The 13,063-nt window shown below is 48.7% G+C and overlaps 1 protein-coding gene across 1 annotated transcript; it reads left to right on the top strand.

Moving 5' to 3' along the window:
* The first annotated feature begins 2,932 nt into the window (after positions 1 to 2,932).
* Positions 2,933 to 5,427, top strand: HOXB1 (homeobox B1). The gene is made up of 2 exons (XM_068211981.1): positions 2,933 to 3,780; positions 5,108 to 5,427. Exons 1-2 carry the CDS (start codon positions 3,243 to 3,245, stop codon positions 5,422 to 5,424), a joined length of 855 nt encoding a protein of 284 aa, XP_068068082.1. The 5' UTR covers positions 2,933 to 3,242; the 3' UTR covers positions 5,425 to 5,427.
* Positions 5,428 to 13,063: the final 7,636 nt, after the last annotated feature.

Below are 13,063 nucleotides of genomic sequence, written 5' to 3' on the forward strand. Positions count from 1 at the left end.
AAGTTACGTTTAGCCCCAAAAATGAAGCATCTGGAGACTCCGTGCACCTTTGGAAATGCCTCGTTCCTCCTCCGTGGCCTGCACAAAAACCTCCCCAGGGTCAAGATTAAAAACACAGATTTAAAATTTAAAAAACCCAAAAAATTAAAAAAAAAAAATCAAGATTTCAAATCAAGGTTTCGAATCAAGGCTCAAAAATCAAGATTCAAAGTGCTTTAAATAAAGATTAAAATTTAAATGAAGATTCCAAGTAAAGATTTCCAATAAAGGCTTCAAATAAAGATTTCAAAATAAAGACCTAAAGATTCTAAAATAAAGACTTAAAGATTCTAAAATAAAGACTTAAGTGTTTTGAAATAAAGACTTAAAAATGGAGATGCTTCCATAGGCCTGGAACAAGAGCTGTGGGTTCGAAATTATTCCAGGCTCAAATCCCTCCTCTGAGCCTTAGGAACCAAAAAAAAAGCGATATTTTCCAAATTCCCGAAGTCATCCCAGCCCTAAATCCCTCATGTGAGCGTTACGAATCCCAAAAAAAAAGGGATTTTTTCCAAAATTCTGAAGTTATCCCAGCCCTAAACCCCTCATTTGAATCTTAGGGGCCAAAAAAAAGCGATTTTTTTCTAAAATCCCGAAGTGATCCCAGCCCTAAATCCCTCGTGTGAGCATTAGAAACCCCAAAAAAAGCGATTTTTCCCAAAATCCCGAAGCGATCCCAGCCCTAAACCCCAGCCCCGCCGCCCGTCCCCATTGCAGGCTGAATTTTGCCCAATTTCACCAATTCCGGCTCCAATTTTGCGACCCCTGTCCCACCCACAGAAAATAAAAAAACCCGAAAATCACCTCAGCGCTAATTGAGGCTCGGCTTAGAGGAAAAGCTTCCCTGCCACGACTGAAAAAATAAAATTAAAAATCGCGATTTCTCGTGATTTTAATTAAAAAACAAAACAAAATCCCCTTGATGCAACAGCTGCGGAAAAGCAGCAGAAAACACCAACCCATGATGCCGGGCCGGAATAAACAAACAGATAAATAATTTAAATTTTCCTTTTTTTTTTTTTTTTTTTTTTCGTTTTAAAGCCATAAATCATCCATTTGAACCCGAACGCAAGGAAATATCAAAGGAATCGAATTAAAAATCGATTTTTCCGGCCGGGGGAATGACGGGAACGCCGCTTTGAATCACGAAAAAAAAAAAAAAAAAAAAAAAAAAGGAGTTTTGAAGAACGTGTATAACCCAAAATATTTTCATTTAGGGGCCTTTCAGCCTCAGCAAAGTAAACGGAAATTTTAATTTTTTTTCAGTCAAAACGGCAGCTGGAAGTGGCAAAAAAATCAAATTTTGCATGGAAAAAAGGAGGGGGACGTCGCTACCAGGCGGGAATTTGTCACCAAATGTTGCCCCCGGCGCAAAGGGATTTTTTTTTCCTTTTAATTTGGCTTTCAAGGTGAACTTTTGGCCCGGGGAAAAGCGAGAGGAGCGGGAGCGGAAATAAATGAACGAACAAACGGAAATTTTAATTTTTTTCAGGCAGAACGGCAGCTGGAAGTGGCAAAAAAATCAAATTTTGCATGGAAAAAAGGAGGGGCACGTCGCTACCAGGCGAGAATTTGTCACCAAATGTTGCCCCCGGCGCAAAGGGATTTTTTTTTTCCTTTTAATTTGGCTTTCGGGGTGAACTTTTGGCCCGGGGAAGAGCGAGAGGAGCGGAGCGGAGCCCTCGCGGCGCTCCCGGAGCGTGGCCGGGCAGTAAATCCTCCTGACAAGTAACAAATGGCTGTGGGCGTCCGATGGCTGCGCGCCCTTGTCTCCCTGCTCGGAACAAGTAAATAAATGTTGCCCACCTCTGTTCCCATTCTCTGAGCCCGGCCTGGAGGCAGGCTCTGCCCTCCTCCTCCTCAGCTGGACCCCGCTGCAGACGGGCTCAGCCCGGCAAAGCCCGGCTTAGCGCCCCAGAACTGCTTAGGACGCCTGAAAAATGGTTTTGGTAGGGAGAGTGCGGGGAGTGAGCCCCTAAACCCGGGTTTAGTCGGGAGTGTGCGGGGAGTGAGCCCCTAAACCCGGTTTTGGTAGGGAGAGTGCGGGGAGTGAGCCCCTAAAACCCAATGAACCCCTAAAAACCGAATTCCCGAAGTGAATTCCCGGTTTTGGTAGGAAGTGTGCAGTCCCTGAGCCCCTAAACCCGGTTTTAGAAGGGAGTGTGCAGTACCTGAGCCCCTAAACCCGGTTTTAGAAGGGAGTGTGCAGTACCTGAGCCCCTAAACCCGGTTTTAGAAGGGAGTGTGCAGTCCCTGAGCCCCTAAACCCGGTTTTAGAAGGGAGTGTGCAGTACCTGAGCCCCTAAACCCGGTTTTAGTGGGGAGCGCGCGGTGCGCGGATGGATGGGAAGATCCCAGGTGGACGCAGGGCTCGGTTTCAGTTCCCATCCCGGGGTTTGCCAGGCCGGGCCTGGCACGGCTCCAACAAAGGCCGCTCTGTCCTTGCTGACTTTATTTGGCCTCCTCATTACAATGTTGGTCTGATCACGGCGCTTTTGCCGGGCACAAAGCCCGCGCGGGGGAAATCGAAGCGAAAAACGGAGCGGGTTTTTCTCGGGCAGCTTTTTCAGCAGCCCGGAAAACCCCGAACCGCTTCGGTGCCAGGCGCTTCGAGGGGAAAAGCTCCCAGATGAATAAAAGAGCATCATCCTTTTGTGCCTCACACCTCCCCATCCCCTCGCCCTCTTTTCTTTTTCTCACACCGAGCCGGCATCGGGGGGGGGTGCAAAAAAAAAAAAAAAAAAAAAAAAAAAAAACCAAACCTTTTAAAGTCAGAACTTGTGCCTGAAACCGGCTCCTCGCATAACTCGGGGCCCTTTTTAGCACTTAAAAAACACTCGCGGGTCACTGCAATCCTTCCCCGCACCCCACCTCGCCCCTGTCTCCTTTAAAGTCTTTGAGGAGAAGGTTTTGACGCGTCCGTGTTGTTATCAGATTGATGGGCCGGGTTTGATTGAAGCCCCTTTGTCATGCAAATGCCAGGCCCGTGATGGATGAGCCCGGAGCCGGCCGCAAACTTCGGGAGCCCCGCGCTCATTGGGCTGGGCCCGCTCCGCCCGCGGGGTCCCCCCCGCTCCGGCCGCGGTTCCGCGGGGTCCCCCCGTGCCCGGCAGGAAGTTTGCCAGCTTTGACATACTGCCCAAAGGTTGTAGGGCAGGCGGCGTCGCCCCCAAAACGCGCTGACCCTCCTCCATCACTGGCAGATGGACAATACCGCCATGAACTCCTTCTTGGAGTTCGCAATTTGTAACCGCGGCACCGCCGCCTTCCAGCACCACCCCGAGCCGGCCTCGCCTTCCTTCCCGCCGTGCTCAGGTAGCCCCACTCCGAGCGCCGATAGCCACTTCGGCCTGCCGGCCACCTCGCCCGCTGCCGGGCATCTCCCCCAGCACAACTTCCACCCTCCCTCCTCCTCCTCCTCCTCCCGCTTCGCCACGCCGGGCTACCCAGCCCAGTCGGGCTACCAGCAGCTCTACCTGGGCCAGCAGGACGCGGACGGGCTGTACTTCCAGACGGCCGCCTACGGCTCGGGCTCGCTGGCCGAGGGCTACTGCGGGCCCGCGGGGCAGTTCCAGCAGCCGCCCGTGTTCGGCCAGGAGCAGCCTGGCTACCTGCCCGGCCTTTTTGGCGACCTCCTGCACGAGGAGCCGGAGCCTCCGGGCCACCCCGAGCCGGGCGCCAAGGCCGGGGCGGCGCAGACTTTCGAGTGGATGAGGGTGAAGAGGAACCCCCCCAAAACAGGTGAGTTTGGGGTGCTGGGGGTGGCCCCACCGCGAGCCCGGGGGGTGACGAGCTCCCGAGGCTTTGGGCTCATCTTCCAGGGGAGCGCGGCTTTGGGTCGGGTTTGGGGTTTGGGTTGGGTTTGGTTGGGTTTTGGTGGTTTTGGGGGGGATTTTTTTGAGTTTTGGTGTTTTTTGGGGGGGTTGTTCCAGTTTTGGGTTTTTTTTGGGAGGTTGTTTGGGTCTTTTTTTTGGGGGGGGTTGGGTTTTGGGGTTTTTTTGGTGTTTGGGTTGGGTTTGTTTGGGTTTTGGGGCCTTTTTCTTAAACCCCACCCAGAGATTTTTCATCAGTTCCCACGGAGCCTCCCTGAGCTCGGTTTCCCGCAGGCCCGAGTCTGATTTAAGCCCAGCTCGGAGCAGGAAACGCTCGACGCTTCCTCCTCCTCCTCCTCCATTGTTCCACTTCCTTCCTCATCACCTTCCCTCAAACCCCGGCCTTCCTCCTCCTCCCCCGCCATCATCACCCTCTCCTTCCCCTTCCAGCCCTTCCCGCGGGGTCCGGGGATGGATCCCGGGGGAAAACCCAGCCGGGAGGATGAGGGGATGGATCCCAGGGGGAAAAGCAGATCCAGGAGGATGAGGGGATGGATCCCAGGGGGAAAAACCCAGGCGATGGATCCCAGGGGAAAACCCAGGCGATGGATCCCAGGGGAAAACCCAGGAGATGGATCCCAGGGGAAAAATTCCAGGCGATGGATCCCAGGGGGAAAAACCCAGGCGATGGATCCCAGGGGAAAACCCAGGAGATGGATCCCAGGGGAAAATTTCCAGGAGATGGATCCCAGGGGATGGATCCTAGTGGGAAAACCCAGGAGATGGGTCCCAGGGGAAAAATCCCAGGGGATGGATCCCAGGGGAAAACTCAGAGGATGGATCCCAGGGGAAAACCCAGGGAATGGATCCCAGGGGAAAAATTCCAGGAGATGGATCCCAGGGGATGGATCCTAGTGGGAAAACCCAGGGAATGGGTCCCAGGGGAAAACCCAGGGAATGGGTCCCAGGGGAAAACCCAGGAGATGGGTCCCAGGGGAAAACCCAGGGGATGGATCCCAGGGGAAAACCCAGCTGGGAGGATGAGGGGATGGATCTCCGGGGTCTCTGGAAGGATCTCCAAATGGATCTCCGGGAAAAGCGGAGCCTGGAGCGGGATGCGAGCCGGGCTGAGGCCGAGAGGGGCCGGGAGGGAGCACGGAGCTCGGCGCGCTGCAGGAGGAGGGAGAAGGGGAGACCCCTTCGGGAGAACATCCCTCCGGCCGCTCCTGCCCTGGTGCTTTTTGGGTCTTTCTCAGGCAAAACGTCCGAGCTGGGGCTCCTGGGGCAGCCCAACGCCATCCGCACCAACTTCAGCACCAAGCAGCTCACCGAGCTGGAGAAGGAGTTCCACTTCAACAAGTACCTGACGCGGGCCCGCAGGGTGGAGATCGCCGCCACCCTGGAGCTCAACGAGACGCAGGTGAAGATCTGGTTCCAGAACAGGCGGATGAAGCAGAAGAAGAGGGAAAGGGAAGGGCTCGCCCCGGCCGCCGCCCGCAGGGCGGCCAAGGAAGCGGCCGAAGGCTCGGATCCATCCTCACCTGAGGCCTCGCCCAGCTCCAGCTCCTCCTGAGAGCTCCCGGCGGTGTCCCCGAGGGGCTGCGAGCCCCCCGCAGGACCCTCAGCACCCCCGGCTGTCCCCACGGCTCTCTCTTTATTTATAGCCCCTCTGCTGGACTCCCAAGGAGCGGCCGTGGCCGGTGGCCGGAGCGATTTCCGTGTCTCAGGGACTTTTCTGCCTTTTCCCTTCCCCTTTAGGAACTGCACTTTCAACTCCAGGGGAAAAAACAAAAACAAAAACAAAAACAACAAAAAAACCCCTGTAATTTAGTTCGCTCCCCTCTGGAAAAACGAGCGCAACCATTTTTTCTTTCCTCCCCCTCCTCTGCCCGATGCGTTTTTCCTCCTTGTGAGAATGTAAAAAAAAAAGAAAAACCCAAAAAAAACCCCACGAGAAAAAAAAAAAAAATTCGGGCATTTCCCCCCCTCCTTCTTTTCCCTTTTTATTTCCTGATTGTAGATCTTGAAACGAGACCCGAGGCGCCCAAGACGCTCGAGGCCTCTGCAAAGACCCAAATCCTCAGGAAAAAAAAAAAAAAAAAAAAAGGCAAAACAAAAAAAAAAGAAAAATCGCAATTTTCTGCTCCCGTTTTGCACTATTTCTGCTTTACAGGGTTTTTTTTCCACGCTATTTTTGCTGCTGCTGGCGGAGGAAGGGAGGGGATTTTTGCTGTGGGAGGAAAGGAGCGCGCCTGCCCTCGGGGCACTCGCAGGAGGTGCGAGGATGGATGGGGACGATTTTTGGGAGCTCCCGGCAGCCCCAAAGCCTGGAGCGCGCTCCTCGCACCCTCTCGGGCTTATCGGAGCCAGATAAAGCCGAGATTTAACCTCGGCCTAACGCCCTCCCTCCCTCGCGAAGATTCAGGACTGAAAAGCTGCTGGTAGAAATGGAATTTTCCGGGAATCCCGAGCGGTTCCTCCGTCGGAATCTCCTGTTCCCCCTCCTGCCCCCCACCCACGGAACTACCTCAGCCCAATAAAGTTGATGTTTTTTTTTTTCCCCCGCAATTCCCGTCTTTTCAGCCCAGTGGGAATCTCTGGGAATTGCGGGGTGCGGGGGGAGCCCGGCCTGGGAGGGAGGAGGAGGAGGAAGGAGGAAGGAAAAGTTCCAACGACCCCAAACAAAGGCGCCTATCCCTTTTCCTGGAGTCGGGCCTGGCTTCCCAAAGGCGCTTCCCTCTTGGAATTCTGCACTCATTTCCCGACCTGAGGAGAGCAGGAAATCATTCCCGGCGTGAAAATCCCGCAAAAACCGGGACGCGCTGGGGCTACGGGCTGGGGATGGGAGGAATTTCTGATTTTCTGATTTTTTTTCCCCCTGAATTTCCGTTTTATTCCCAATTCAGGCGCCTCAAATCTCTCCCCCACCAAAAAAAAAAAAAACAAAAAACGAAGGGCCAAACGTGGTTTACCCCCTTCAGCTCCCCCAAGGCCGGCCCTAAAAGGGGATTTGGCCCAGAATAAATCAAATTTCGGGGTTTTACCTCCGGGAGCGGGGCTGGAGGGGAGGGAGGAAGAGCGGGCCCGGTGCAGCTCTGACCTTTTTACCTCGAAACGCCTCTGGGATTTCTAAACAAGTCAACAGAGGGGCTGCCAGGAGGATCCATTGTTCGGCCTTGGGTAAATTTGCAAATCTGCTCGGCGGGGGCGGCCGGGGGACGCGGGGTGAGGGATGAGGGGTGAGGGATGAGGGGTGAAGGATGAGGGATGAAGGATCGAGTACCTGCTGCGGCTTCTGCAGAGCCCCGGGCACCGCTCTGGCCCGCAGATAAAATCTGTCCCCGGTCTAATACACTCCTTTCTCTCGGCAATAAAAGGGTTTTGGAGAGCCCAATTAGCTCCGAGATAAGAGAGGAAAAAAATCCAGGGGAAAAGGTGAAAAGGGGATTTTCTTCCAGTCGCGATTTGCAAAAGGTCAGGAGGAAAACATTAAACCAAACCCAAAAAAAGGCTCAGAAAGCCCCCAGATTTGGGCCTCGGAGCATCCCTGGGCCATGGGGCAGGGACTGGGAGTGGGGCAGGGATAGGACCGGGATTTGCTGCCAAGAAAAGATTTTAGAGAACCCAATTAGCTCCGAGATAAGAGAGGGGGAAAACAGAGGCGAAGAGGTGAAAAGGGGATTTTCTTGCAGTCGCGATTTGCAAAAGGTCAGGAGAAAAACACCAAAACGAACCCAAAAACAACCACGCGCGGGCAGCAGGAAGCGGGATGGGGACCGGGCTAGGCCCGGGATTAGGCGCGGTGCCAGGTGAGGAGGGGGCAAGGCCGGGGTGAAAAGCAGGGCACGGCTGCGTCGGGCACTACAAAGGCTCGCAGCCCTCATTTGAAACTCAAAGGGACCCTCCGGAAGATCCCCCGGAGCCGCCGCCGCCGCCGCGTTCCCCCCGGAACCGCCGGGACCCCCCGGCCCGGTGCCCCCGGGGCTGCCCGGCCAGCAGCGCTCCCAGCTCAGCCCCTTTTCTCCCAAAAATCCAGCAGCGCTCCCAGCTCAGCCCCTTTTCCCCAAAAAATCCAGCAGCGCTCCCAGCTCAGCCCCTTTTCCCCCAAAAATCCAGCAGCGCTCCCAGCTCTGTCCCTTTTCCCAAAATCCAGCAGCGCTCCCACCTCAGTCCCTTTCCCCAAAAATCCAGCAGCGCTCCCAGCTCAGCCCCTTTTCCCCCAAAAATCCAGCAGCGCTCCCAGCTCAGCCCCTTTTCCCCAAAAATCCAGCAGCGCTCCCAGCTCAGTCCCTTTTCCCAAAATCCAGCAGCGCTCCCAATTCAGCCCCTTTTCCCCAAAAAATCCAGCAGCGCTCCCAATTCAGCCCCTTTTCCCCCAAAAATCCAGCAGCGCTCCCAGCTCAGTCCCTTTTCCCAAAATCCAGCAGCGCTCCCAATTCAGCCCCTTTTCCCCCAAAAATCCAGCAGCGCTCCCAGCTCAGTCCCTTTTCCCAAAATCCAGCAGCGCTCCTAGCTCAGCCCTGGTTTTTCTTTTCCCCAAAAATCAAGCAGCTCTCTACACTCATCCCTTTTTCCTTGGAATTTCTCCAAAAATCAGCAGCGCTCCCACCTCATCCCATTTTCCCATCCCGAATTTTCCAACAATTCCATCCCATCCCTTTCTCCCCCGGAGTTTTCCAACCATCCCACCCCATCCCGTTTTTTCCACCCCATCCCATTTTCCTATCCCATCCCGTTTTTTCCACCCCATCCCGTTTTTCCCACCCCATCCCATTTTCCCACCCCAATCCCATTTTCTCACCCCATCCCATTTTCCCACCCCATCCCGTTTTTCCCACCCCATCCCATTTTTCTCACCTCATCCCGTTTTTCCCACCCCATCCCATTTTTCTCACCTCATCCCGTTTTTCCCCCGGGGTTTCTCTCGCTCCTTGTTGTCCCAGGAGCCCCAGACCCATCCCGGGAAGCCGCGGGAGCGGCCGGGAAAGGCCGGGATCCGGGATTTCGGGATTTCAGGATTTCGGGATTTGGGGATTTTTGGACCCGGGATTTGGGGATTTCGGGATCCGGGATTTCAGGATTTGGGGGTTTCGGGATCCGGGATTTCAGGATCCGGGATTTGGGGATTTCGGGACCCGGGATTTCAGGATTTGGGATTTCAGGATTTGGGGATTTGGGGATCTGGGATTTCGGGACCCGGGATTTCAGGATTTGGGGATTTGGGGACCCGGGATTTGGGGATTTGGGGATCCGGGATTCCGGGACGCAGGTGCACCCCGGTGGGGCAGGAGTGGGTGCGCAGAGGGTGCAGAAGCCCCAGCGCGGTTTGGCCTCATCGCCATGGCTGGGTTTTATCACGAATCCTAAATTTACACACATTCCTTTATTTTATGGAAAGGATAGGCAGCAATTCAAATTCCACAAAATCCATAAGATTCACAAAGCCCATATAATCCATATTCCACAAAATCCATAAAATTCACAAAGTCCATCTAATCCGCATAATCCATATAATCCATGTATCCCATACATTCCATATAATCAATATAATGAATATATTCCACATAATCCATAGAATTAATAAACTTTATATTACTTCAATAAATATTTTATTTAATAAAATCCATATAATCCATATATATCTCATACATTCCATGTAACCAGTAAAATTAATGCATTCCACATAATCCATATAATCAAGATAATCCATATAATGCATATAGTTAATATATATTCCATATATCCTATGTATCCCACATATCCCATATATTCCATATCTGTAGTATAATCCATATATTCCACACATTCCATACAATCCATATAATCCCATATATTTAATATTTTGAATACCATATATTTAATATATATTCCATATATTCAATATATTTCATATATCCCATATATTCAATATATTTAATATATTCCATGTATTCCATGTATCCCATATTTTTAATATATTGAATATAATATATTTCATATCCCCCAAACTCCCAAAATCCCAAAAAACCCCCCAAAAATCCAAAAAAATCCTCCAAATCCCCAAAACCCCAAAACCCCTAAATTCCCCAAAACACCCCAAAACCCCAAAAATCCCCCAAAACCCAAAAAAATCCCCCAAAACTCCCAAATTTCCCAAAATCCCCCCAAACCTCCAAAGCACCCACACCCCAAAAAATCCCCCAAATCCCAAAATCCCAAAATAGCAAAAATCCCAAAAAAACCCCAACTTCCCCCAAACCCCCTAAAATCCCAAAACCCTCAAAATCCCACCCCCCCCCCAAAAAAAAAATCCCCCAAAAACCAGGATAAAAACCCAAAAAAACCCAAATTTCGGGATTTTCCCTGATTTTCCTCTGGAATGAAACCCATAAAATTTAGGATTTTTTCCTTGGGATTTTTTCACCAATTCCACCCCAAAAATTCGCTTTTCCAGGCGCTGCTTGGGGTTTATTTTCCAGAATTCCCGAATTTTTTTTGTTGGAAAAATGGGAAAAGGATTTTCCAGCGGAAAAATCCAAATTTGATCTGAAATCCCAGAGTTTGGCCCCAAAAAGCTGCAAAAATCCGTCCCTGCCCTCATCATTTTACTTCAAAATTCAGAATTTTTACTCAAATTCAGATTTTTTTATTCAAAATTCAGAATTTCCATTTCTTACCGGGTAGAATTTTAATTTTTTTCAGAAATTAAAACCACCCAAAAAACCCCAAACCCGGTTTTCCTAAGGAATTCCTGAATTCCGGGGGGGGGAAATCAGCCAAAAAATAAAAATAAATTGTTTCAAAAATCGGTTTTGTTTGTATCTGCCTCGGGAAAATGAGGGGAAATGGGGAAAAATAGAAAAAAAAATGGAGAAAATTTGGGGAAATTGGGGAAAATGTGGGGAAAAATAGGAAAATTCTTCAATAAACATAAAATATTACAAAACCCAATAAAATTCACCCCGTCATTATTTTTAGGGGGGGAGTTTTCACAGGAAAAGCCGTTTCTGAGGCCGAATTTAATTTAATTTAATTTAATTTAATCTAAAATTTTATTTTATTTTATATTAAAGTTAATTTAAATTTAATTTAATTTGATTTTATTTTATTGTATTTTTCCACAACAATTTCATTCTATTTTCTGTTCAGTTTTTAAGCGAAATTAAATTAAATTTTGTTTCCATGTTGTTTTTCACTTTCTTTTTTTACATTTTTATTATATGCTCTATTTTACATTCTTTTTATTTTGATTTTTTCCTTTCCTTTTTCCTTTCCTAGCTTTAATTTTCTTCTCCTGTTTTCATTTTCCTTTTTCTTTATTTTTCCTCCCCTCAAATCTGAAACCCAGACCTGCTCAAACCCCTCAGATTTTCTCATTTTGGAGGAAAATGTCGATTTTTGGGGCAGAATTCCCTTGATTTCTGCCCGATTTTCCCAGGGAAATTGTTCCCGATTTCCAGGAGCGGGAACCCCGCAATTCCCAATTTTAATGCGGTTTTTTTCCATTTATTTGTTGATTTTTCAGCTCATTTTGCACAAAATCAGAGAAATTCCCTCCCTGGGCAAAAACCCAGCAGAAAAATGAGATTTTTCTTTTAAATTCCCTGCCGCATTCCTGAATTATTCTGCTTTTAATTATTATTTATATTTTAATATTTTATATAAAATATATCAACAATGAAAATATAAAATACATAATATTTCATTATTTTATATCACTATTTTAATTAATTATTTTACTATTTTTATATTATGATTTTCATATTATTATATAATTTTATTTTCTCTTATTATGCAATAATAATAATGCTATTATTATTTTACATTATTTTTATATATTATTATATTTATTTTTATTATCTTTTTCTGTGATGCGGCCACTTCAGAGGGAACATTCCGAGGGCGTTTCCTCACTCAGAACATTTAAAAAAAAACGGATATTTTTTTTTAACCACAAAAAAAGATATTTTAATTAAAAAATCCCAGATAAAAATCCTCCTTGATCTGCCTTAGGGAGGAACCCACCAGAGCGGCAGCTCAAAGGCGGCAAAAAACCCCCAAATTTCGGAATAAATTCCTTTTTTCTCATTTTCCCCACCCTCAAATCTTCCCCTCCTCCTCTGGCGCCAAAAAACCGAATTTAATCCAGAATAAATCCCAGAAATTCCGAGTGGCAAGAGGATTTTCAATGGGAAAAAAAACCAAAAATGATAAAAATAATTAAAAATAAAAGCAGCCTGGGCTTGTTCCCGGGGAGGCTCCGCGTTTTTCAGTTTTTATCACATTTTGAAACCCGAGGAGCACAAAATTCTCTTTTTTTGGTTTTTTTTTTTTTTCGGGACCAAGAGGTTATCGGAGTGTAAACACCGAGCTCTGCTAAGGTTTCAAGATTTAAACCTCGCTCCTCGCCAGCTTTTATCCCGATTTAAGCCCGGCTTTGGCAAGCCCAGGCGCGCTCCTAATCGCCCGGAGATAAACCCGGTTTTATCTCCGCGATCGCCTCTTATTCGAGTTGGTTTTTTTTTTTTTTGTTTGTTTGTTTGTTGGGTTTTTTGAAATAAATTAATTTTTATGAGTTTTTTTTTTTGTTGTTGTTAAAAAGAGGTTTTCAATGTGAATTTGGGGATTGGAATTCGGGGTTTGGGAAGGGGGATTGAGGAAAAATCAAGAAATTTTCAGTACGGGGTGGGGGGGAGAGAAGGAAAAGCAAATATTTATGTTGGTGTTTTTTTTTTTTTTTTTTTGAGGGATTATTAAATAATGATAATTTCCCGGAGGATTTCTGTCTGCAAAGGTACAGAGGTCGAGATTTTCTGTCCAAAACAGCAAAAAAAAACCAACCCAAAACCAAAGTTTTCAAAGGAGGCCGAGAGAGAAAAGAGCTCCCAGAAACTGCGGGCAGGGAAAGGACAAAAAAAGGGAATTTTCCTTTTTATTCCCGTGGCAGAAGGGCCGTGGAAGGTTCTGGAACGTTTGGGGGGCACGGGAATTTTTCCAAGGGGATTTTGGGGCACAGGAGCTCCAGGAACTGGTCCCCGAAGGCTTCTTTTGGGTTCAAATCAAATGAATTTGGATTAATTTATTTCCCGGGACGGGTTTGCTGGGGTCTGGAGCAGAATCCAAAAACCCAGGGGGGGATTGGTTCCCAAATCCTGGAATTTGGGGTGGGGAGGGGGCAGAGCTACAAAAAAACCCGAATTATTCCTAATTCTGGCCAAATTCCCAATTCTGGC

Source organism: Anomalospiza imberbis, chromosome 22 (genome assembly GCF_031753505.1).
Source record: "Anomalospiza imberbis isolate Cuckoo-Finch-1a 21T00152 chromosome 22, ASM3175350v1, whole genome shotgun sequence".
Lineage (NCBI taxonomy): Eukaryota > Metazoa > Chordata > Aves > Passeriformes > Viduidae > Anomalospiza > Anomalospiza imberbis.